This window comes from Gavialis gangeticus, unplaced genomic scaffold (assembly GCF_001723915.1).
Source record: "Gavialis gangeticus isolate Ggan-Ray unplaced genomic scaffold, GavGan_comp1, whole genome shotgun sequence".
NCBI lineage: Eukaryota > Metazoa > Chordata > Crocodylia > Gavialidae > Gavialis > Gavialis gangeticus.
The window spans coordinates 72,319,097-72,341,435 of NW_017728993.1; the positions used below are offsets into that span (position 1 = coordinate 72,319,097).

Genomic DNA, 22,339 nt, shown 5'->3' on the forward strand with positions numbered 1-22,339 from the left:
AGAGTGCCCGTGTTGGTGAGCGAGGTGGCACCTGTGGCTTGCTAGGCTGCAAATGGGTGAAGCAGGGCCCAAGGAATAGTCCTGGGAGGGGAGAAGACGTGCTCTATGCTCGCCTCAGGCTATGGAGAAAGAGCTGGGGCATCTGCTGGGCAACACCAACACCAGAAGCAGCAGCCTGTGCAGAATATTGGGAACAGACCATATAGAAAAGTTAGAGACACGACGAAGACTCTGCTGGGCTTTGACAGTCACTTGCTGGTGCCCAGCACCTGTGACTGGAGAGAGCAGGTGGTGGGTTGGCTTCCTGGCCTTTTGCAGAGCCACTGCCCTCATGTGTGGGCATAGGGAAAATCAGCTGCCTTTGACTTATTTCTCCTGCTTTCTGTGGTCAGAATTAAGGCCTGAGCTAAAGAGGTAGTGACCCCAGCCAGCGTGGCTGGTTGCTACAGGCTTTTTGGATGCCTTGGGTGGGGGGAATGTGTTTTTGAAATAGCTTTATTTTTCCCCTGTCAAGAGGTCAACTGCTGAGGCGTGAGAATGCCTCGAGATCTTGCATAACTCTGGCTGGTACTGACAGCTTGGGGATATACATGGGCCACTAAAAATACTGAGCTCCTGAGCCTGGTTAGGGTCTCAAAGTCCCAAAGGCACAGTCATACCCTCGTCTTCCCATCTGCAGCTCCCTGCCTTTTACTGGGGCCTTGCTAGTGTCTTGTCGCTGTAGTGGGCAGCATCTCTGTGAGTTTGAGTGGGAGCACTGGAAAACGCGGTTTCTTCAGGCCTAGCTCAAACTGCAATGCTGGGCTGATACTTTGTAGAAACAGGTTTTCATGAGCTCCCCACCTCCACTGCTGCCCCTGGCCTGGGTTTCTGGGCCTGGTTGATGGTACCTTGGAAACAGCCCATCTCATAGCTTTGCTGTATAGTGCATGGCTAAGTACAGACAGTCAAAAAGCCGGAGGCTGAATCGAGTCAGTCTTTGCAGGTTAGTCTAAACTGCACAGATTAAATTGAAACAGAAGTGAACAGACATTTGGAGAGGGGCAGAGATTCAGCCCCTCCTTCCCCCCAGGAGCTGAGGCTTGCTGGGGAGCAGACTTCAGGACAGAGGAGAGCCTGAGTCATCCCAGGAGAAGCTGGGATGGAGGTGTGCAATCAGGGACACAGGTTGGAGGTGTGCAATCAGGGACACAGGTACCTAGGGAAAGGAGAGGGGTTGGTAAGCTAGCTGGGAGAAGCTGGCTGGTCAGCAGGGATCTGGGTTTTTTGTTTCCCACGGAAAACAGAGAAAATCATGGATTCCCTGTTTTTATTGGAGAAAACACGGATTTCCCTTTTTAGCAGAGAAATCTGTGGATTCTCTGCTTTTGCAAAGAGCTCTTGCCTGCAAGAGCAGATTGCAGAAAGGGCGGGAGCCTGGCTGGAAGGGCGGGGGCGGGCCTGAGCCTCTGAGGCAGCCAAGGCTGGGCGCAGGCTCACACTCACCCTTCGCAGCTGGGAGCAGGGCCAGGGGGTGAGGGCAGGGATGCTCCTCTGTGGGGGGCTTTGCGGGCAAGCGATGCGGGGCGCAGTGTGGTGGTGCCTGCCATGTGCAGGCCACCCACATGCTGCCTGGCCAGCTGCCCAGGGGAGAAGGAGGCTGGCATGTGGCCAGTGCACAGCTCTGTAGCCGGCTCTGCAGCCAGGGCAAGGGATAGGGGCACGGGGTTGCTCACAAGCAGCGGATGCTGCCGCTTACCTGGAGGCCCGTGATGGCGGTGACGGCTGCTGCCTCCAAAACCTCCTGCTGCCACTGCAGAGCCGTGCCCAGAGCTGTGGGCAGCCGGCCGGGCGGCATGTGTATGGCCCACACATGGTGGGCACCGCCACACTGCGCCCCGCATCACTTGCCCGCAAAGCCCCCCGCAGAGGGGCACCCCTGCCTTCACCCCCTGGCCCTGCTCCCAGCTGTGATGTGCCATCTGGGGCCGGCAGCACCTCCCGCCCCCCAACCATCTTCCCCAGCCCTGCCTCACAGCCCCCAAGCCCCGCTTACCTCTAGGATCCACGGGCGAAGGGCATGGCTCTGCGGTGGGGGCGCTTGCCCACAAAGCCCCGCCCTGCATGCAGCCGCCACCACCCCACATTGCCCTGGAGCTGTGCAGCCGGTTGTGAGGCATGCTGCTGTATTCAAGTCCTGTATTTCACCTCCCAGGCAGGCGGCACATATGTGGCCCGCACACAGTGGTTGCCACTACACTGCCACGCCACTGGCCCACAAAGGCGTGGAGGTGGCCATGGGATGGTAGCGCAGGGCGCAGTGGCAGAGTTGCGGTAGTGGCCTCCTGTGTGACCCTCCTGTCAGGCCAGCCGGCATGTGTGTGGCCCACAGAGTGGCACCCCTACCCTCACCCCCCCAGCCCTGCTCCTGGGCACAGAGGCACACTCCCCCACTTCTTGATCTACCCCCCAACACCTTCCCTTTCCCTCCCCCTGCCCGCCCCTTCTCCCCACACACTTACCTGCTGGGGTGGGTGTCAGTGTCTGTGTCTGCATGTCTGTGGGGCTGTTGCAAGGGGCATCAGGAATGCTGTTGAGACTTGGGGGGGGGGGGGGAGTGAAGGGCATCAGCGCTGGGAGGGGCTGTGGAGGGCCTTTAATTTTTATCATGGATTTGGGGTTTTTAATCAGAGAATTTGCAATTTTTAACCGGAGAAAAAACTTGCTGGGGGGGGGAGGGGCAGGGGAACTGTTTTAAAGTGTTATAACCAGATGAAGGTAATCACTGAGGTTGTTTGATGCAAGTGGGACCACCTAGTGTGGTGGAATATTCATATATTGTTGCACTTGTAAATTCTATTCAAAGTGTTGGTCTTATTATTTTATTTATAATAATTTTTTTCTTCTCTTGATTAATCATTTCTTTTCTGTATATAGTTGAGTATAATAAATAAACCCATTTGTTTATTGGACATTAAAGTAAATGCTTGGGCGGTGAGGGTGAGGGACACATAGGGTTACACAGGCTAATGTGCATTAAAGTGTACGTGTAGATGCTTACAAAGTGTTGGTCTCTCAAAAACCTGCGTCCAGACGCTAAGAGTGCCACCTTGGCCTGAGGCAATGTCTTCAAGCCAACGTACTTTTTAGATATCCTCTTGATCTTCCCCTTTCCTACCAGAGGTACATCTCAGCCAGCTTCCTGCTACCCCTTTTGCTTCTGACATAGTGCTGCTGTTATTTTGTAGCCAGACATTTGAGTGCTGATGAGTTTTGTTCATTTGTGCAACCTTTTTTTTTCTGTAATTGCCAGTTTGCAAATCAATTTCATCGGGGGGAGGTGGGGTGTGGTAACCAAGCTGCTGGCTTCTCTAACCACAGGCTGAGCTGGGAAACAGACTCTGCTTCCTTTCTTTTCCCTGAGCAGACCTTTCACCCTGAAAGATTCCCACAAGAGCAGCCGAATGGCAGCAGAGGGAAGCGCAAAAGCTGGCTAGCTGACTTGCAGAGCTCAACTTTGCCTCTCCCACCCTCGCTGGGCATTTAGGGCATCACTGCAAGCTGGAGCCTGAGTTTCAGGGTGTAAACAGAGGTGGCACATCTCCTTGGAGGAAGCCTTTTGTCCTCAGATCCTAGACCATTGTCCATCTAAAGCAAAATCCAGCTCACGGCTGAATTGGGCCCCTGGTAGACTCCATTTCACAGCAGCCCCTGCCCCTGTGGATTTTTTTCCACAGAAACCCAGAAGCAGTGGGGCTGTGACAACACGGGGCTAAGGTTTCCACAGACACTGGCCCAAGTTGCACTGGCATGGCATGTGGCTGGGCAGGGTGTTGCTTTGGGGCTGGGATTTTGCAGTGGTGACAGCATGGTCCAGAGCAGGGGCAGAGTCACAACCAGTTGCTTACATTCCTCCGCCCTGGGCACGTGGGCAGCGGATTGCAGCTCTGCCCTGGCTCCGGCCCCCATTGTCACTGCTGCAAGATCCTGACCCTGGCCCCAGAGCAGTGCCCTGCCCAGCCACGTGCCTGCCAGTGCTGCTCGGGCTGGTGTCCATGGAAACCCTGGCCCCACCACTTCTGGGGTCTCCATGGAAACTGGCCACAGTGAGGTGGGCAGAGGCTGCTGGGATGGATCTATTTTCCTCACCCCTGGCGTAAAGGCTACAAACAGATGTCACATTTGTCCTGGGCTAAACCATTTTATCCCAGGACAAAGTGCAATTGTTTAGATGTCTATGTCTGTTATGCTGGGATAAACCCTAAAAAGGTTCCTAGGACAAGAAGTATCAAGTTTATCCCAGGGACACTGAAGTCAGCTGTCACCAAACACTGGAAGGGCAGTGCGTGTACTCACCGGTCCCAGGCTATTTCTGTTCCAGGACTTGGGGGAAACTTGTCCAGGAACAAATGCAATGGCTGGTCCTAATCGCAGAGTCATAACTAGTAGCTTTTACACCCTGGGCAAAAACTTGCAGGGGTGGGGGTTTCCAAGTATCAGAGAACTGGGGTGGTGGTGTGAAATATCTGTGTCAGGGTCTCAGGATCCCCAAGTGTTAATGATGCAGCAATCTGCCTGTTGCTGCTGCTTCTACAGTGGCAGCCCAGAGTCCTTGCACACAGCTGCTACCAGTCATGGTGTGGGACCGCTGCAGCACCAGACTCCTTGGGGGAGCTGCTGTTCTGGTGCCTCATCTAAGTGGGTGCCTGGCCTGGTGCCCTGCCCCCCAAGTTATACTGACCTTTAATATGTTTCTTATAATGTTTTAATTCCAGGCTATCCAACTGGTGACCCCAAGGGATTAACATACGGTCTATGGACGCTCACTTGGCTGCACTCCCCAACACTGTTCCTGTGGTGGCCAGAGTCTTTGGAGCATGGCAGCATGGGGTGGGGGGCACAGTGGGCTCACTGCCCATGTGGCAGCACTTGTGTTGCGCTGGGAAACACTCTGGGATGCTGGCTTGTGTTGTCAGTGTGACAATGGCAGTAGGAACTGAACCTTTTCTCTTTCCTCTCCTGTGTGAGAGACAAAAATACTCAAAGTTAAATTTTATAAATCACTTTATTTCTTCCCATGACAGGACACAAAGCCTGACTGACAAGCATTAAATAAAGTGAGTTTATCTCTCCATTTCGGGATCATTTAAAGAAGAAAAGATGCTGTCCCTAGCCCAAACCCCTGCCCTTCCAACATACTTTTAGACCCTTAGGACACAGAAAGTGATTGGATAAAAACAGCTCTGCTGCTGTAGTGTCCCTTTTACAAGGCGGTTTTTTTGTTGTTTTTTTACATGTGCTGCACTGTCTCTTGTGGTGACCTCCTTCTTCAGCTTTAGTGGGGACCACATGGCTTCCAGGACCTGCCTGTGGAGCTGGCTGCAGGATTGAGACCCCAGGGCATGTTCTGAAGCTAGTGCTATACAGACGTGCACAGTGTGGGCAGCCAGCATCAGTGCCTAGCCAGCACATGCATCTCTAAGTACTGTTCAGAAATCCTGGTTGCCATTTCATAGTATTGCTGAGGAAGCCAGCCCTAGGTGGTCCTACCGGTGCTAGCAGAAAGGATCTATGCGCCTGTATATGGGGCACAGGCATGCTTACCATTGTGTGGCGTGGTCTGTGTTCAGGATGGACCAGAGCCAGGGATGTACAACTAGTGCAAAAACTCCAGCCAAGCCTTCTTGTAGTCCTTGATGCTTCCCAGCAGTGCTAGTCTTCAGGACATTGGGGCTTTTGCAGCTCTTATTTGAATACGTGGCAAAGGGTGGAGCTTTTCAGAATTGTTGCAAAAGGCAAATTTTTGCAAGTTGGGGGTTTTTTCTTGTTAACCCAGCTGTTTGTGTTTCTAAAGGGTAGATGGTATTTCCTAACAACTAAAAAAAATGCAGTAAAGTATTTCAGACACTGTGTAGTGGGAAGGAAAGGGAATTTGTTTAGCAAGTCAAAGCTGTTATTCTTTTGTACTAACTGGGAAAGAACAGATTGAATTAATTACCAAAAAATAAAATCAGCAGTCCATGCTGAAATCTTGTTCTGTCTCAGAGAGCATGAGCAAGGGCAAACCTTTGGTTTGCATATCTGTGCTCAGGACTTGGTGACAGGAGAGTGAAGTGGACAGTGTTGATTCACCTCGGGCCCACAGCTGAGATTTCATTTTATTAAATAGTGTTTTTTAAAAAAGTAATATAAATATTATAATAAAAATTTAAAAAGTACTTTAAGTCAGACACATCCTAGGGTAATTGAAATACTCCCCCAGAGTCACAGAAATAGGAGCTTCAGTGCTGGCCAAGTTGGCAAGTAAAAAGTCATCAGTCAGGCACTCCCCTGGATGGTAGGTGGTATGTGTGAGAACCAGAACAGAATACAAGGCTTCCACCATTCAGGAGGAGTGAAGGTGCCAGAGATGAACACAGAGGCTGCATCTACATGAGCGGCAGACTGCACAATTGTTACTATGCCGTAGCGTCCCTGCACATTTTTTTGTTTCCTGAAACTACTGTGCAGTAGCTCATTACTACTGCACAACAGCATCACATCATGGTTAGTGCCTGCCAATGCTACTGCGCAGTGGCGTCTCATGTAGACGCACCCAGAGTGTTGAAGAAAATGGATGTTTGCAAAGAGTTCACAGTAATAAGCTGAGGTATTAGTAAGCCAGGGACAGCCTGTTTCTAAGCAGGACGACACCATGGTTTTTCTACCTTAAGTGTCTCTCCAAACGAACACAAACTGGTTAGGATCCAGAGGCCCAGACTAATTTTTTGAACGCTGTGGTTTCTCTCATTAAACATTAATGACTAGCTAGGCTCCTGGTGTTCTTGCCAGATATCGAGGAACACTGCCTTTTGCAGTGTGATTGCTAGTCCAAGTGTGGCAGCCAGACAGATGATCTCAACAGAAGTTTCATAACTAAGACACTTAAATATCACCAAAGAGCACAGGTCAATCCTCAGAAGTGTACACCTGTTTCATGAAAGCACTCCTGCCTGCCATGCGCCTGATCTCATTGACCATTTTGCTTGGGAAGAATACTGGTGAAAGAAGACTCGTGATGGCAAAAGAAACTCTTTAAAGAGATATTTCTTAGGAACTGCTGGAGTATCCACCCTCAGGGGACAGTCTGCAGACAGTCTGCATCAGTGCTTGCAGTACTAAGAGGCCCATGGCCTAGAAGGTGGCTGCACTGCACCCCCATCATGTACGTGCTAGCAGATTCTCTCCTGAGATGGGATTACAGCTGAGTTAGTTTATAGAAGATTTCCCTGGTGGCCCATTCTGGCATTCTCCTCAACATCCAAAAAAAGATCCTAAAATGTAAAGGGAAGCTTGAAAGGGCAGGGATGTGCTCTCTTAAGAGGCCTAGCAAAACTGCAAGACTCCACTTAAGTAGGAACAACCTGCAGCCTCTTGTCAAATTAATCCCCTCAGCTCTACCATTCACACAGCTGGAGGGGCTGGTGGGCTTTAGACAAGGTCTAGGAGCTACTGGAATACAGATTCACTGTCATTTCAGGCCTTCTCATTTGTAAGCAATGAGGGATCCCATCACACACTCATCTGAAGTGCTGGAGAAGAGGCCACTGTTTTATACAAGATGGTGATTGCCTTTTATGGGGAAGTTTACCTCTGTTGGTAACTCAGGAACTGGCAGACAGGTCCCCTTCCCTGCTGCATGTATGCTGGCATTTCTCTGTCACTGCTACCTGATCTTTTTTCATCTGTCTGTACTGCAAGCTGAAATGCAGTTTGCGACTGCTTCACATCCTATCACATGCATAACTCCTAGAAAAGTAACATCTCATAATGGCTCATCCAACTGTTTGGTTTGTTCCACTAGGTTTCCTCATTGAGATCAGGGCCAAACTCTCCTGGATGGTACACTGAACTGTACTGACAAACACTGGAGTGAGTCCATGCACTCAAAGGCCTGGGAGATGACTTTGCCTGCACAGTGAGGAGGTCTGGGTCCCATGCACAGGACCACTCTTGCTCAGGCCAACTTCTGTATTGTACCATCAGTTAAGACTCTCCAGATGCGACTTCTCTGTGGAGGCAGGGGACAGGGGGAGGAGGAGAGAAAGAGGGGAAGGTCAAGGACAAGCATGCTTCTGAACTAATGACTTATACCAGGACAGCTGCCTGTGGTGAGCAATGAACTGTGCGCTGCAAGCATACCACTCTTGAGCTCTAGAGATGCATTAATGGTGTACCTCAAGGCATAGGTGCAGGGGTGGTGTGTTGTCTTTACAAAAACCCAGTGGCTCATGCGGGGACCACACGGAGCCTTGCTGTGGAAAAATTTTGTGTATTTCTCCCAAATTTGTCTTTTGTGTTTGTGCACGTGTGTTTCCATAAATATTAAACAGTACATATTTTTGCTTTCTTCAGAGATTGAATAATCAAAGGAGACTGTACTTGGCCTGGGCACAAAGGGCACTCAGCGAGCTGAGGGAACCTGCTCAATGTTTATGAAACACTAACCAGTTCCCACAGGACGTCAGCATGTTTCCCCAGGCAGGAACTCAGGGGCAGAACTTCCCTTTCACCAGTGGGGGGGGGTATCAGTCGGTGCTAGGAGTGGCTTGGGCATGCAGGAGCTGTACGGGGTGGGATAGATGACATGGATGGAACTGGATGTCATGGGATCATGACATCCAGGCAGAGAGTTTGCAATGGTGACATCTGTTAGGTGGTGGAAATGGCTCCTGCGCTATGGCCTGTGTTCAGCAGATCAGACAGGACGATCAAAATAGAACCTTCCAGCTTCAACGTGGTTAGTGGTTTTAAAGGAACTACAATGCTAGTCAGTGCTTTCCAGATACCCCTTGTAGGCCTGGTCACGCTGCACCATTCCAGACAGAAACCTGCAGCTCTCTTACTAAAGGGATCCAGCATGCAGTGTCAGCTTCCAGTCTACTCCTCCTTTTCTCAGCTCCTGGCACTTAACTTTATCCACTCTTCCATCTGGTTGGTGGAGGTGTTTAAATGTGAGCAAGTCAATACTGTAGGTGAGAGCTTCCGTCTTCCCTGTATGTATCCAAGAGCCCTCTGAAGATTATCTGACTGAGCCTTATAGTCACCTGCCTCAATTTCCAAGACATGGCAGGGATCACCCTCCATTTTACTCACAGGAGTGCTGAAACACAATGACTGAGTTACTTGAGACTGCGCAGCATGTGAGCTGCAGGTTAGGCCCTCTCTTTACTGCTGACCTTGTGACCACATTGTCTCTCCCTGAGACTGGTATCTTCCTAACCAGCTTCCTTCCTCCTCCTGCTCTGTCCTTTCTGTGATAGCAGCTCCCTCTTTGACAGGGCAGCCAGTCCTGTCGTGGAGTCAAACACCTCCCTGGGACACCTCACTGACAAATTCAATCTGACAGGGAAAGAGACCAGTTAAGAAGCACCAAAGGCTTAAACACTGCCCAAGCTGAGGAGACCATGCAGGAAAGGGCTCTGGTCAAAGGTTACATTCAAGGGGTAATGTCACAGCTGGAGTAATATTCAGGCAGAGCCTTCCAGATCCCAGGATCCCAGGTACTGCCAGACTATAGAAGGGCTAGATCAGGCAGAAGAATCATGGTGCTGAGCAATGCCCAGCTCTTTACCCCACAGTAGTAATGGTGAGGAGGGGTGTAACTGTAGTACCACATGAGCTTGCTTCCTTTTGAGGTCTGGTGACCACAGTTCTGAAGTGCTTAGGTGCTACTGCAGTGATTCAACAAGTGCTCTTATGGTGTGGGCTGCCTCTGGGACAGTGGGAGAAGAGCTGTAGAGGGTATCAGTCTGATTTCTTTGTTGTTCTCGCAGGTAGGGAGGTATAGATGAACTCTTGATGTGCAGAATCCTGGTGTCCATCACTTCGCAGTCTATTTGCATCATGACCTCGTAGTCCGGTCCATTAATTACATTCTCTACAAAAGAAAGGGTCAGAGTCAACATCACAAGAAAGCTGCTGTCAAAAGGCACCAAGTTTGCAATCACTAGCCCTCAGGGAGAGTAGGACATGAGGAGGATAGAAGCACTTCATCTGCAGTACTGCTTATGGTTTCAACTCAGAATACAGTCCCTGCCTCAAGACATTGAGGTGAGTTGGAATGATCCCTGGAAAATGCCTTCCACACAATGCAATCAAATGCTAAAGAAGGAAGGGTAGCTTATTGGTGCAAACCAACTAATCTGCACACCTGCCAGCGACACCCAAAGTGCTTCAACAGTCTTCTTGGTATATACAAACAAAAAGTATTTGGTCTATGCCTTGGACAGTGGAAGACCAATCCACTGATTGTATTAATTCTGCTTCCTCTGCCCTTATCACTGCATTTAGAGACAGATACCAGTCTATGAGAAAATTGCTTCCAAGCCCCGGTCCCTTCCCAATGAAGTCATATTGCAATCACATTGAGTGCTGCACTGTATGTGAGGGGGGCAGCTCTGGCAGGATGGTAGAGGGACACACACACACACACACACACACTCTCTCTCTCTCTCTCTCTCTCTCTCTCTCTCTCTCTCTCTCTCTCTCTCTCTCTCTCTCTCTCTCTCTCTCTCTCTCTCTCTCTCTCTCTCTCTCTCTCTCTCTCTCTCTCTCTCTCTCTCTCTCTCTCTCTCTCTCTCTCTCTCTCTCTCTCTCTCTCTCTCTCTCTCTCTCTCTCTCTCTCTCTCTCTCTCTCTCTCTCTCTCTCTCTCTCTCTCTCTCTCTCTCTCTCTCTCTCTCTCTCTCTCTCTCTCTCTCTCTCTCTCTCTCTCTCTCTCTCTCTCTCTCTCTCTCTCTCTCTCTCTCTCTCTCTCTCTCTCTCTCTCTCTCTCTCTCTCTCTCTCTCTCTCTCTCTCTCTCTCTCTCTCTCTCTCTCTCTCTCTCTCTCTCTCTCTCTCTCTCTCTCTCTCTCTCTCTCTCTCTCTCTCTCTCTCTCTCTCTCTCTCTCTCTCTCTCTCTCTCTCTCTCTCTCTCTCTCTCTCTCTCTCTCTCTCTGTGCTAGAGTCACAACCTGGCCCAGCTGCCTGTGTTGAGTCTCACACTTATACATAACGAAGCATTTAAATTGGTCCATTTGCAGTTACAACACAGCCAGTCCTTCCATGTGAATTTACAGTGACGTCAGAAATGAACACATTGCTCGCTATTTTTTTGCTTTTTCACCTGTACACAATAATCATTTCCATTTGCATGGCATACTGCTCATTACTGAGTGGCTGCTCCTGAAGTACTAAAATGGTAATACTGACTTAAAGTAAGGCCTATTTAAGAATATCAAAAGCATTTGTTTTTACTTCATGTTTTAAGTTGCTTAATAATCCTGCGATCCCCTGGATAGTTAGCATTCAGAAAAGTTTCTTCACCAGATTAAAACAATGTTAAAATAATTCAAGCTACTTAACTCTGTCTCATTAATATTCCCATCTGGTTGCTACACCCAGACATATTATTTATTGCAGTTCAGTCTGTAAAGGACAGTGCAGTAACACATCAACACTAAAACATTAACACATGGTTTAACAGGTTTGACGTGCAGAACTGCAAAATCCAAGTGTGGAAAAACAGTTTGAAATGAGGCTATAATGAGGAGATGATGACACTGTCTACTGCCTGCAGAGTGCCTTTGATCCCAGAGAGCTTTTAAAAGGTACACACATGCAGCCACCTCTGGGGCAGAGGCCATCTACCATTCAGCTGGCTACATACTGCACGGCAGTAGTAATGGAGTAGATTGCTTGGGGTCAGATCCTATTCCACCTACTAGGGGCCTAAGAGGACTTAGGACACCTCAATGCAAGCCCTCGTTCCACCTTCCTTGAGTCTCTGAAGAATGGTTAACACATCTATTTTTATTACATGCTGTCATCTTAGCCTTAAGACTAAGTCAGAAAATGCAGAAAGGAGGAGGAGATTCCACCCACCTTTTGCATTAATGCTTTTTCAGGCACTCAGCGTGGAATAAGATCACACTTAGTCACCTCTGTTCATTCAGGGAATCTAATAGGTGGAAGAGGATCTTGGTCTAGAGCTAGACTCTTCTGTGTCTGTGGGGTAGAAAGGAGCTCAGCTGTTTTGGGTTTATCAATCTACAGACTCATAGTATATAGGCAGCCTCCTAGCTGAGAAACTCCAGCTCTGAATCCAGGTAGTTGTATACAGCAACCCTGCTGCTCCTGGGACAGTTCATATTTACTAGAGATGAAACTTTTGGGCATTCCTATTTGGCATTTATCTTGGCACGCTGCAGGCTGAGCAGTCTGTCCAAAGCTTGGTATGGTTGCATCTGGGGCTCCGAGAGGGGCTCATCTCAAACATTTTGGACAGTCCTATTCATACATGTGCTAAATGCATTTGTTTGCCTGTGGGGATACGATGATTACTTCTAGAATACTGTTTTGATTTAAAACTCAGGCTACAACTCTTGCACGGAGGCACGAACAAATAACAACTTAAGATGGGTATCTCTGTGTGTGTCTGCATGGGACTACAAGTTCTCTCTCTGCCCACCACCAGCCCCTTACTGTCAAATGTCTACACACTTCCACGAACTGCAACCTGGGGAGTTCACTTGTTTGCAGATAGGGTAGGCATAGAGCTGGCTGCAGAATAAAACTGGATCAGCTGCTTATCATCTTGAGTTTGAAAATGGGAGACACATTAGTTGTTCTGAATAAAGTCAGTGTGTCTGGGGATAGGTCACTGGGGACAAAGGACAGAGATTAGATTTCAAGGGACGAGCAATCATTGCCTTTTAGAACTGGGAACCCTGCGGCAGTTAGAAGAGTTTGCTCTCTGTGCCTAGAGATGGAAGATTGTGTAATGGAAAACGTATGGATCAGATGCATGCAATATACATTACTAATTTTACTGCTTTCCTGGATTAACTTTGATTCTGGCTGACAACTCACAATTGGGGCTGCACCCTCTCATGCCCAGCACCACCTGCAGAAACCATTAGAGCAAATACATCTGGTGCTGTAATGAAAAGCAGGAGATGACCTAGTCAGTGAGGCTGTTGGCCTGTGAGAAGAATCAGAGCTCCCACCTGCAGAAATGAATTGGAAAATGCCTGATTTCTCTCTGGCTCTGAGTTGAACACTAAGGGACTATGATTAGGGATTGGCTGTGCCTCTTACTCAGCTGAGAGTTCAGGCTCTGGTGCAGAACATCTAGATAAAGTGCTTGGTACTTCCTGGGCAAGAGCACTATAGGGGTCCCTAGTTTGTGCTCACATGGCAGGTTCTCATTTGTATGAGATAAGTTCTTCAGCTTGCAAAGTGTCTTTGGTATTTCTGCTGGCCTGTCTCTATCCTTGCTGCCTTCCTAAAGCATTTGGCGGAGAAAATGCGGCTAGCACAGCTTTTTGGTATGCTCACATCTGGTGACCTTGCCTATTAGTATGATCCACTGCTTTGGTCTTAGCCACTAAGAGATGCTGATGATTGGAGCAACTGAAGGAGGGCTTGGCTAGGCTAGCTGATAGCTGGTGGACAGCACTTCTGTAGCACCAGCAGATCAATAGGACTGAGATGGGGACACATCCGGAGAATGGAATAGATGGAACTGTAGGAAAAACAGAATCCAAATCCCCCTCCAGTCCTGTATGATGTTTCCGAAGCTCTACTGAGCATGAGGATGCACTGGACAGCTTTGGTACTAGTATAGGAGCTCGAAGAGGGCCAACTTGGTCTCTGCAGTTGTGCAGTATTAATTTTCGGAGCTATCAAGTGCCCCTTACTTATAGGTGACCTAGTGTGACAAATACTCCTTTTCTCGATTCCTGATTGGGTCAGGCATGCATGCCAGCACTGTTCTCCCTGTCAAATAGCCTACAAGAAACACACGCTTAATGCAGTTTCGCTTAGTGCTATTTTGCTATAGCGCCCATTTAAAATTCATACCTGATTTCACTTAGCACTGAGCCAGTTTTGTTATAGCGCTCAGCAAAGCAGCACTGGTGGCAAGAAGCAGTGAGTGACAGCGAGTGGGCGGGCAGGCATGACCTTGGGGCCTGCACTGGTGCCCCAGGGCCAAGGCCAGCAGGGGCCCAGGGCAGGGCAGCAGGAGCAGGGGGCCTGGGCTGGCACATGGTGCTGGAGCGGCTGGTGGGCGGGGTGGGGAGAAGCGGAGGCAGCAAGAAGCAGTGAGTGCAGAGGCAGGCATGACTGTAGGGCCCTTGCCAGTGCCGGCAGGGTCCAGGGTGGGGGCCCCGGGCTGGTGCGTGGTGCTGGCGTAGCTGGCGGGTGGGGGAGTGGGGAGAAGCAGTGGCAGGGAGAAGCAGTGAGTGTGGGGCCCTGTGGTCCCGGAGCCGGCAGGAGTGCGGGGCCAGAGCGGCCAGCAGGCAGGTGGAAGGGTGGGGAGAGGCAGCGGCAATGGTGAGAAGCTGTAACCAATTATTTCTATTTACATTAATGCCTATGGGGAAATGGGTTTCACTTAATGCTTGGTTTTCCCGGAGCCAATTAAGAGCATTAAGCGGGGGTTGCCTGTACACCTACTGCACCAAGGGCGAAGCCTGTAGTTTGAGTACCTGAGAATGTAGCAGGACCAAAAGTCCCAGGCCTCAGTGTTGTTGCTATACCTAGGTTTGGCATTTCCATTTTGCATTAAATTTGGCTGCCTCTCAGTTAAGTAACATTCAGAAAAGCATAGAGCTTGAATTACATCTTCTGTTTATGGGCCTGTGTTAACTCTGACTGATAGCTTTGGAGGATTACATAAGTGAAACAAGGGAACACATCTCCTGTAAAGGCGGCTAGATTTATAAATAGATTTACTGCTCTTCTTTACACTTCATAACATATAGGCCTTTGTGCTGCTAAACCTCAAAATTAAATTTCAGAACAGTTTTAAAATGGCTCTAGCCTACTTTCATGCTGAACTGCCATTCTACATTGCATCTAACAAACCGTTAGCGTTGCTTAACCAAACACTTTTTTAATAGGAAATTTATATATTTACTGGATTTATATGCTTCTCATTAAAGGTTCTGGGTAGTTACAATAAAAGACAAAAATAACTTATAAAACAGAAGAACATGATTCAGATGTGCCATATAATTATATGTGCCATATAATAATAATACTAATATCCCCTTGCCACAGAATTGCCTGTTTTCTAGCTGTAGAATCTGTAGGCACCCCTTGTTAGAGTCAATACACCCCTTGGAAAATACCAGCTGTTAGCTCTCACTCCTTTTTTGACTATAGAAAAATAATAGAGTAATTCTTCTACGAAAGTTCACAACAGGTCCCAGTGTTTTAACACTATACATTCCTGCTTGAAATCTCTCTATTTTGTGGATCATGCATGCACACCTTACAGTGCTAACATTGTGTGACACCCCATGGCACCCGTGAAAGCATTGCAAGGTTACCCTGACTGACCAACACTGATCTACGGACTATTTTTTTAGGGTGGGACTTCCAAAAGTGGGCTGTGCTGCTTGAGCTCTGCTCCCAATAAAGAAAAGGGCAGCTTTATCACTGACTTCAACAAGATTAGCATTAAGCCAATGCTGAATGCTTCTGAAAACCCCATACTTAAATGTCTGCAACACGTAACCTGGTTGCCTATAGAAAACTACAGAGAAACACAGGAAGGCAGATCACCCGTCCAATTTCCATTTGAAATGCTAACCCACCTTGTCCTCATAGGAAATAATATAAGGTGCATATACCATTACAGTACTACTTGCCACTACTTGGTCAAGGCCACATTCAGGTTATGACTATCTTTTAGAATCTTTCAGAAACTGTTTCACTGGAGGATGGAGATACCTTTTATGTTGGAAAGTGGTAGGTGAAGCATGCTTAGCAACAGCTAGGTTTATTTTGTAGTTGGAAATATTGATGTGATTCCAAACTGGAAAACAACAATATTTGCTAGCACCCATTGCACCTCTTGCAAGTCCAGTTATGGGCTGCAAGTAACCTAAAATGCCATAAAAGAGTTATTCCACATTCCCAGCCACTGGCTGCCTGGTGCTAAGCATGCAAAGTACCTGCTTTCTCACTGCACAACCAGCTATTTTCCACCCAGTGGGCAGATGCTATCTCACAGTGGAGTGACACTCCTAGGCTGGGTGGCAGTTTGGAGCAATATAAGTTCCACTGAGGATGACGGAGCAGGCATCTGACAGGTGAAATGTTGAACTGGCAACACAGTGCTCAAACAGACCTCACGGGCAGCCCTTCTGCCTGTTAGTTACGCAAAGCTTCTGACACGTCTATACTGAGCAGTCTTTGCTACATGGTCCAGTACGTCTGGACAATGTTTCTTTCCATCAGGAGAGTTGCTATGCGCTACCAAATAAGTCTATAAACAGACCAATGGTTCTGTAATAGCTACACAAACTAAAAATACATATGCTCCAAGAACGTATAAGCATTTCTAAAATATTTACAAAGGGGACAGATTTGCCTGCTAGGCTGGATTACTTCAGGCAAGGGAGAAAGAAATACTTGGAACCAAATTACTTTGCAAAGCAGGGTTCTGTTTTGAGTCCGCTCCAAACAAACTGATTTCCACCGTCTTACCTACATGGTAAAACTTAACTGCCCCCAAGACTGGTTAAATCGGACCTTGAGTGTACCTGTAAATTGGACTGTTCCTTTCCAGGTCTTCTAGCATGCCTCCACAAACACAATTGATGGGCCATATCACTGGGTTTGGCTGAGCTGTACTAACCCCAGAAACTGGAGTGGTGGTTCATGGCCCCTAACACACTGGAGGGACTGCCAACTCGGCAGATGATGCCGGGACTCCAAGACTCAAGTGGACTTCTTTCCTTTTCAGCCATCCCCATTTCCCCTGGCTCATGCCAACTGCCTTCAGAGTAGGTCTTTGCTGATATCTCTGCAAGGCTGCTACTGTAAAGGTGTTTGCATAGCCATCACTGAACACAATTAACCAAGCCATTTTGCTGCCAGGGCAGCATCTTAGGGTAGCAGTGGCAACATTACAGGGCTGGTGTGAAATATGCCCTGGCCTCTGAAGCAGGGTTCAAACTAGGCTTGGCAAGTGGGCCCTGCCCAGCATGTGCGGGTTTGTTTCTGAGGCTGCTTCTCTTGTGCTCCAGAATCTAACTGCATGTCACAGAAAAGTCTCCAGCCGCTGCTGATGATGGCAAGCCTGAAACCTGACTCAGCTCTAACCGGTGCAATGACTTCTGCAGAGAGCTTTAACAACAGCTGTGAGAATCGGAACCACCTTGGTCAGCACAAAGGCTGTTGGCTTAGATATCTACTGGCTTCTGAAATGTCAGCACTATTAACTTTTATTGCTGGACAAAGCTGGTCTGGAAATGGAGAGGTGAACACATTAAAATCTCCACATTCTGCCTCTCTGGGGCTCTGAGTGGGTAGAAAGGTAAGATGGTGCTGAGGAGGCCATCTAAATCCTGCTGCCAGGGACTTGGTCTCAGGGTGTCCAGAGAATCCAGTGGAGCATGAAGGGCTGAGAACTGCAGCATCTGCAATGCAGTTAGCACCTACCAAACATAGCACCTATTTACTCTTTCCCTCCCCCTAAATCAGCCAAAATGGGAGTTGGTAGGGTGGCTGCACTAGGATGTTGGCTTCACCTCTATGCCAGGGAGCAAGAAGAGGAGGTGGATCTGCTGAAACACATGCCTCTGAGGAGATATCCCTACAGTGATGTCCTTCATCACTGCTCCACACACCTTATCAGCACAGGGTAGCTTATGGACAGCAGCAGTGAGTTAGAAAGCACCATTTATTTATTAGCTGCTTCTCAGAAAAGAACTGTACTCTAACTAGCAAAAAAGAGATGCACTCTATGCACTTCCACATTATGAGAGACTGGTATTATTTTCCTGCTTGTCACTTCAAAGCACCCCACTGCACCAGTTAAATCCAGTTTAAAAACATGTCCCCCATCTCTCCACACACCTGTCCCCGTCTAGAGATTTCACAGACTAGAAAGGGTGGTTTTGGTTTGGAAAAGGAACAGATGTAGATCCATCAAAACGTTAGCAGGGTGTGGACAAGCTACAACTCATCCTTGAAGCATTCTTTAGCCGTGTGAATGAGCAAACCTTAGGTGGCTGAAAAGTGCAAGTGTTCTAGCTCACCTAATTAATAAAAGGAGCAGTAGATTACATTTTCACAATTTCTGGGAAATTGCAGATTTGTGGGGCTGTAGCTGCCCTGCAAAATTCAGACAAAATGCAAAAGGGCTCTAACCCTTTATGTGATCCCAAGGAAGGGGTATAAACCTTCCTTGATGACATAGGTAGGCCATGATTACATTTTTCCAAACTCTGTCTACATGTAGCCATTATGCTCTCAGCCGTTTGTAGGGCAGACTCTGTTAACAGGGGAGAAGGTGGGAGCAATGGGTTATATGCAGCAGGGGATAAGTACAGATAGGAAGATGGTTGTCCCTGTAGACCAAGGAACCAGTGTTTGAGGTGCTCTCCTAGTTGCAACTGCCTAGGGCACTGAGGCAGCCTAAGCCATGGAAGCTTTTTACCCCTGTGCTGTGGTGCAGAGTCTATCCTTTGCCCCAGCCACGTTCCCCAATTTCAGATCCCCAAATCAATATTTTTTATAACGTTCTGGGTAGGAGGAAAAAAACTATTGGCTAGGGGACTTGAGCAAAGGCTGCATTCCAGCCTCCAGTGCAGCTGTAAGGGAGATGCAGAGTGCTCAAGCCCAAAGCTTGCTCCCACCCTCCCCAGGAATGGAACATTGCATGAGAACAACTGGGAAACTGAATTCCCAGAGTCCTGCTCTGGCCATAGAAAACAGGGATAGAAAAAGAAGGGATTCTTTGTGAGGGATGTCATGTCATCCCTTGAACTTCGGCAAGGTTCTCATGGTCTTCTGTGGTGCAGCCATTCACTGGGGAAATGGACATGGCAGAGAGGAGGCTTCACAGGGGAAACACTGCTGTGTAATGTGGTGTCACTTATGTTGGAAAGCGGATTATGTCAATAATAATGGCCCTCCCAAGGATCTGCAGGGCCAGGCATACCTGCTGCAGGTGAAATCAATACATGCCATCTGCTAGATCTTGCAGCTTGACATGGGACAGCTGCAAGGAACACCTACATGCTATCCAAATAAACATTATTTTGCCTGAGTCGGCACCTGTGACAGCACAGTTACTCCTAATGCCAGGTTGAGAATGGGTCACTAAGAATCACAGTCCTTTTCATGAATCGAAGACTGTTAGCTCTGGCATAGCAGCTGAATTTTGGCTACCGTTATTATGATCTGTTCCTTAAGTTTCTCTTTGCTCCCTGTCATAATCTGGTGAAAAGGCTAGCTGTACCCTGCAAAGGAGCTTCTGTCCTCCACTTTTTGGGGACTGCATTACACTGATGGATTTGGAGATTTTGTGTATCAGCCTGAGATAAAGGAATCTGGGATATAGTAACAGTTGATTAATATGATAATTGCTGAAGGTCTCAAATGTGTTAATTTGAATAATAAGAGAAAATCAAATGGGGCTTTTGGAAGCCTGAGACTCCTGATCCTAAAGGGCTGTATCTCAGGTACCATACTAGGGCACAGAGTTCCTGGGGAAGTTAGAGCAGACAGGAGGAAGAGTGCCTGGAGGCTTTTTTAGACTGAGCTAGATTACGTGCTATGGCCATCATGAATTACTCCCGTTTAATACAGTGTCACTAGGGGCATCTACACGTGCACACTTACTGCAGAGTAACCAAAAGTATTGAGCAATGCAGACACACACCTACAAGTGTACGCCCATATTGAGCAGTAAATATGACGACTTATGCTGACTTGAGCATAAATTTGATACTTGAGACATGCAGGTATCAAATTTACTCCCGATTATTTACTGCCCAGTAACACACGTGTAGATGCTTTACTGCGTAGTAACACTGTGTGCTACTACATGTGTTTAAAGGGCATTTTAATGATGTTCATTAATTTTAGTCCCAAGTCAGTGCACATACAGTGTTAATGCACTTTAATGCTTGCACATGTAGATGCTGGCCTATTTCTGATTACTGTGCAGTTACTTACTGTGCAGTAAATTTAAGCCAGTGTAAACGCATACGTAGACAGGCCACTGTGACCTTGCATGCCCTCTTTTCCTTGCAATATTTACCTGTTAAGTCACCCACTATCTCTGTATTTTGCTTACCACTAAAGTAAGGACTAGTGATGGCTGGGTGCTCACTAATACTGTATTTTCACGCCTATAGTCCGCGGGCTATACACCTTTTTACAAACTTGACGGATGGGTGCGGGCTATACAAGGGTGCGGGCTATGCAGAGTCTTTAGAACAGCATAGCCCGTCCCCGCCCGCAGGCTGATGTCATGGCAGCAGCGAGCCCCAGTGGGATTGAGTGTGGCTGGCGGCAGGGAGCGGGGCTGCCTCCCCCCCCGCTCGCAGCTTCTCATCCTTCCCCTGCACCACTTTTACCTGGCTCCAGCTCTGGTGGTTGTGTCCAGCAGAGCCTGCGCTTGAGTGCAGCTGGCGGCAGCGGGGAGTGGGGCTTGCAGCTCCTCATCCCTCCCCTCCCCTGCAGCAATTAGCACTGGCTGGCGGTGGTGGCGGGGCTCTCAGCTCCTCATCCCTCCCCTCCCCTCCCCTGAAGCAATTAGCATCAATTAGCTCTGCCGGCTGTGCCCAGCAGAGCCTGCACTATCAGGTGCGGGGAATACATGGGTGTGGTCTATACACGGACTATTTTACGAAAATACAATTTTCCACGGGTTATACATTGGTGTGGGTTATATCAGTGTGTGGGCTATATGTGCAAAAATACGGTAGTCCAGCTGCCTTTATAGGCTGGAGAGGCTCCAAAGGATGCACTGAATTTTCTACCCTTCTTATTTGCTTACATAAAATAACATCATTTATTTGTGTGTTGTGATCTGTCTTCACTTGTAAAAGGTTATTTTAACACCATCTCCTTTAAATTTATGACCCTCATGAATTAAATCCTCCCCTGCATGGATCTCTATAACCCAGTGGATTTGCTAGTTATTTAAAAAAACCCCAACCAACAACCTTATAAATGTGCTGCAAAACGACCATTTAAACTTGGTAAGCTACCAAAAAAACCTTTTACCTCATGCTCAAGAAAGTCTATGGCTGCTTCTCCAGACAGATACAGCAACTAGAGATGGACCAGATGTTATTTCACCTATTAGGTGACTAAGCAGACAGAGTCAGAGGCTACAATGGTATCAGTATCAAAGGACACTGATATGGGTTGTTACAATGCAACTGTTGCCTCCACATGATTCTTGACCAATACAAGTGCAGCAAAGGGCTCCAACTTTAACCCTGGTTCAGCCAGGGTTAGTTAGAGCAATTTACTATCTTGTATCACTACAGATTCATGCAGCAGTAACATTTAAATCCTAATGGGAGCATCTACATGAGATGCCTAATGCACATTGCACTAATTCTACTGTGCACTAGTGCATCATAGCAAAAGCTGTGCTAATGCACTAATGCATAGTAGAATGCGTTAAGTGTTATGAAAAGGCCAGGGCTGGCACTACTGCACAGTAGTGCCAGGTACTGTGCATTTAGTTAGTACATCCTAGTAGAGGTATGGAACTTAATATGCAGAAACAATGGCGCATTAAAGCATGTACAGATGTGCCCACTGGCTGCTATGAAGTTGGCAGCAGCAGCTCTTTCTCCCCTTTTAAAGCTGCTAGAATGTATGTTTGCCTACCTCTTAGGCACCTGATTGAGATCCTGTTCCATCTTGCTCAAGTCCCTGAAAACCTGTTGACATGTAACTGGGTGGGTCCTCTTCTTCCTTGCTTCTTTTTTATGGCTTTTCTTAAAGCTATGATGGTGTGGTACAAATGGATTTTCAGGGACTGAAGCAGGGTAGAACAGGATAATACTCAGTTGCCTAATAAATGGAACAGGATCTGGCCTTATAGCTTTAAGATAAAGGTGATGGCTCTGAGAGGGAATGGACGCCTCTCTGGCCTCCCTCCCATTTACAGACATACAGACTCAAAATGAAAAGGACCATAATAAAGGCAGACAGCTTTCAGTACTCCAGCCCCTAAGAAATGTCATGGGGCTTGTAAGAGGCTGGCAATGTTTCAGGAACGCACCCTGTAAGTAGGTGTTGAACCTGCTGGATTTAGAAAAATGAGCAGGTTCTGCTGACCTGGTGAAACAGATGTCTGCATTCAAAAGGCAAAGTAGAGAGGTTTTTAGAGTGTGGGTTACAGGACCCACAGGTAAGAATCCTAGGTTGACCTCTATGGCTGGAGAGAAAACTTGAGCTGAATATATTAATAAAATCATGTCTTTGGCTCTAAGTCAGAATTGTCTCTGTATGGGACAGCATAGGTGTCTTTACACATGCTGGGGGAGGGGGGGTGGGAGGGTGCTTTAACT

The 22,339-nt window shown here is 47.9% G+C and overlaps 1 protein-coding gene across 1 annotated transcript in view; it reads right to left on the reverse strand.

The window, feature by feature from the left end:
• Positions 1 to 5,025: 5,025 nt before the first annotated feature.
• The window catches only part of ATF6 (activating transcription factor 6), a 212,325-nt gene continuing 195,011 nt past the window's right edge, over positions 5,026 to 22,339 (reverse strand). Inside the window, exon 14 of the mRNA XM_019502016.1 lies at positions 5,026 to 9,898. Within this exon, the coding sequence (XP_019357561.1) occupies positions 9,690 to 9,898 (209 nt within the window). The 3' untranslated portion in view covers positions 5,026 to 9,689. The remainder of the gene's footprint in view (positions 9,899 to 22,339) is intronic.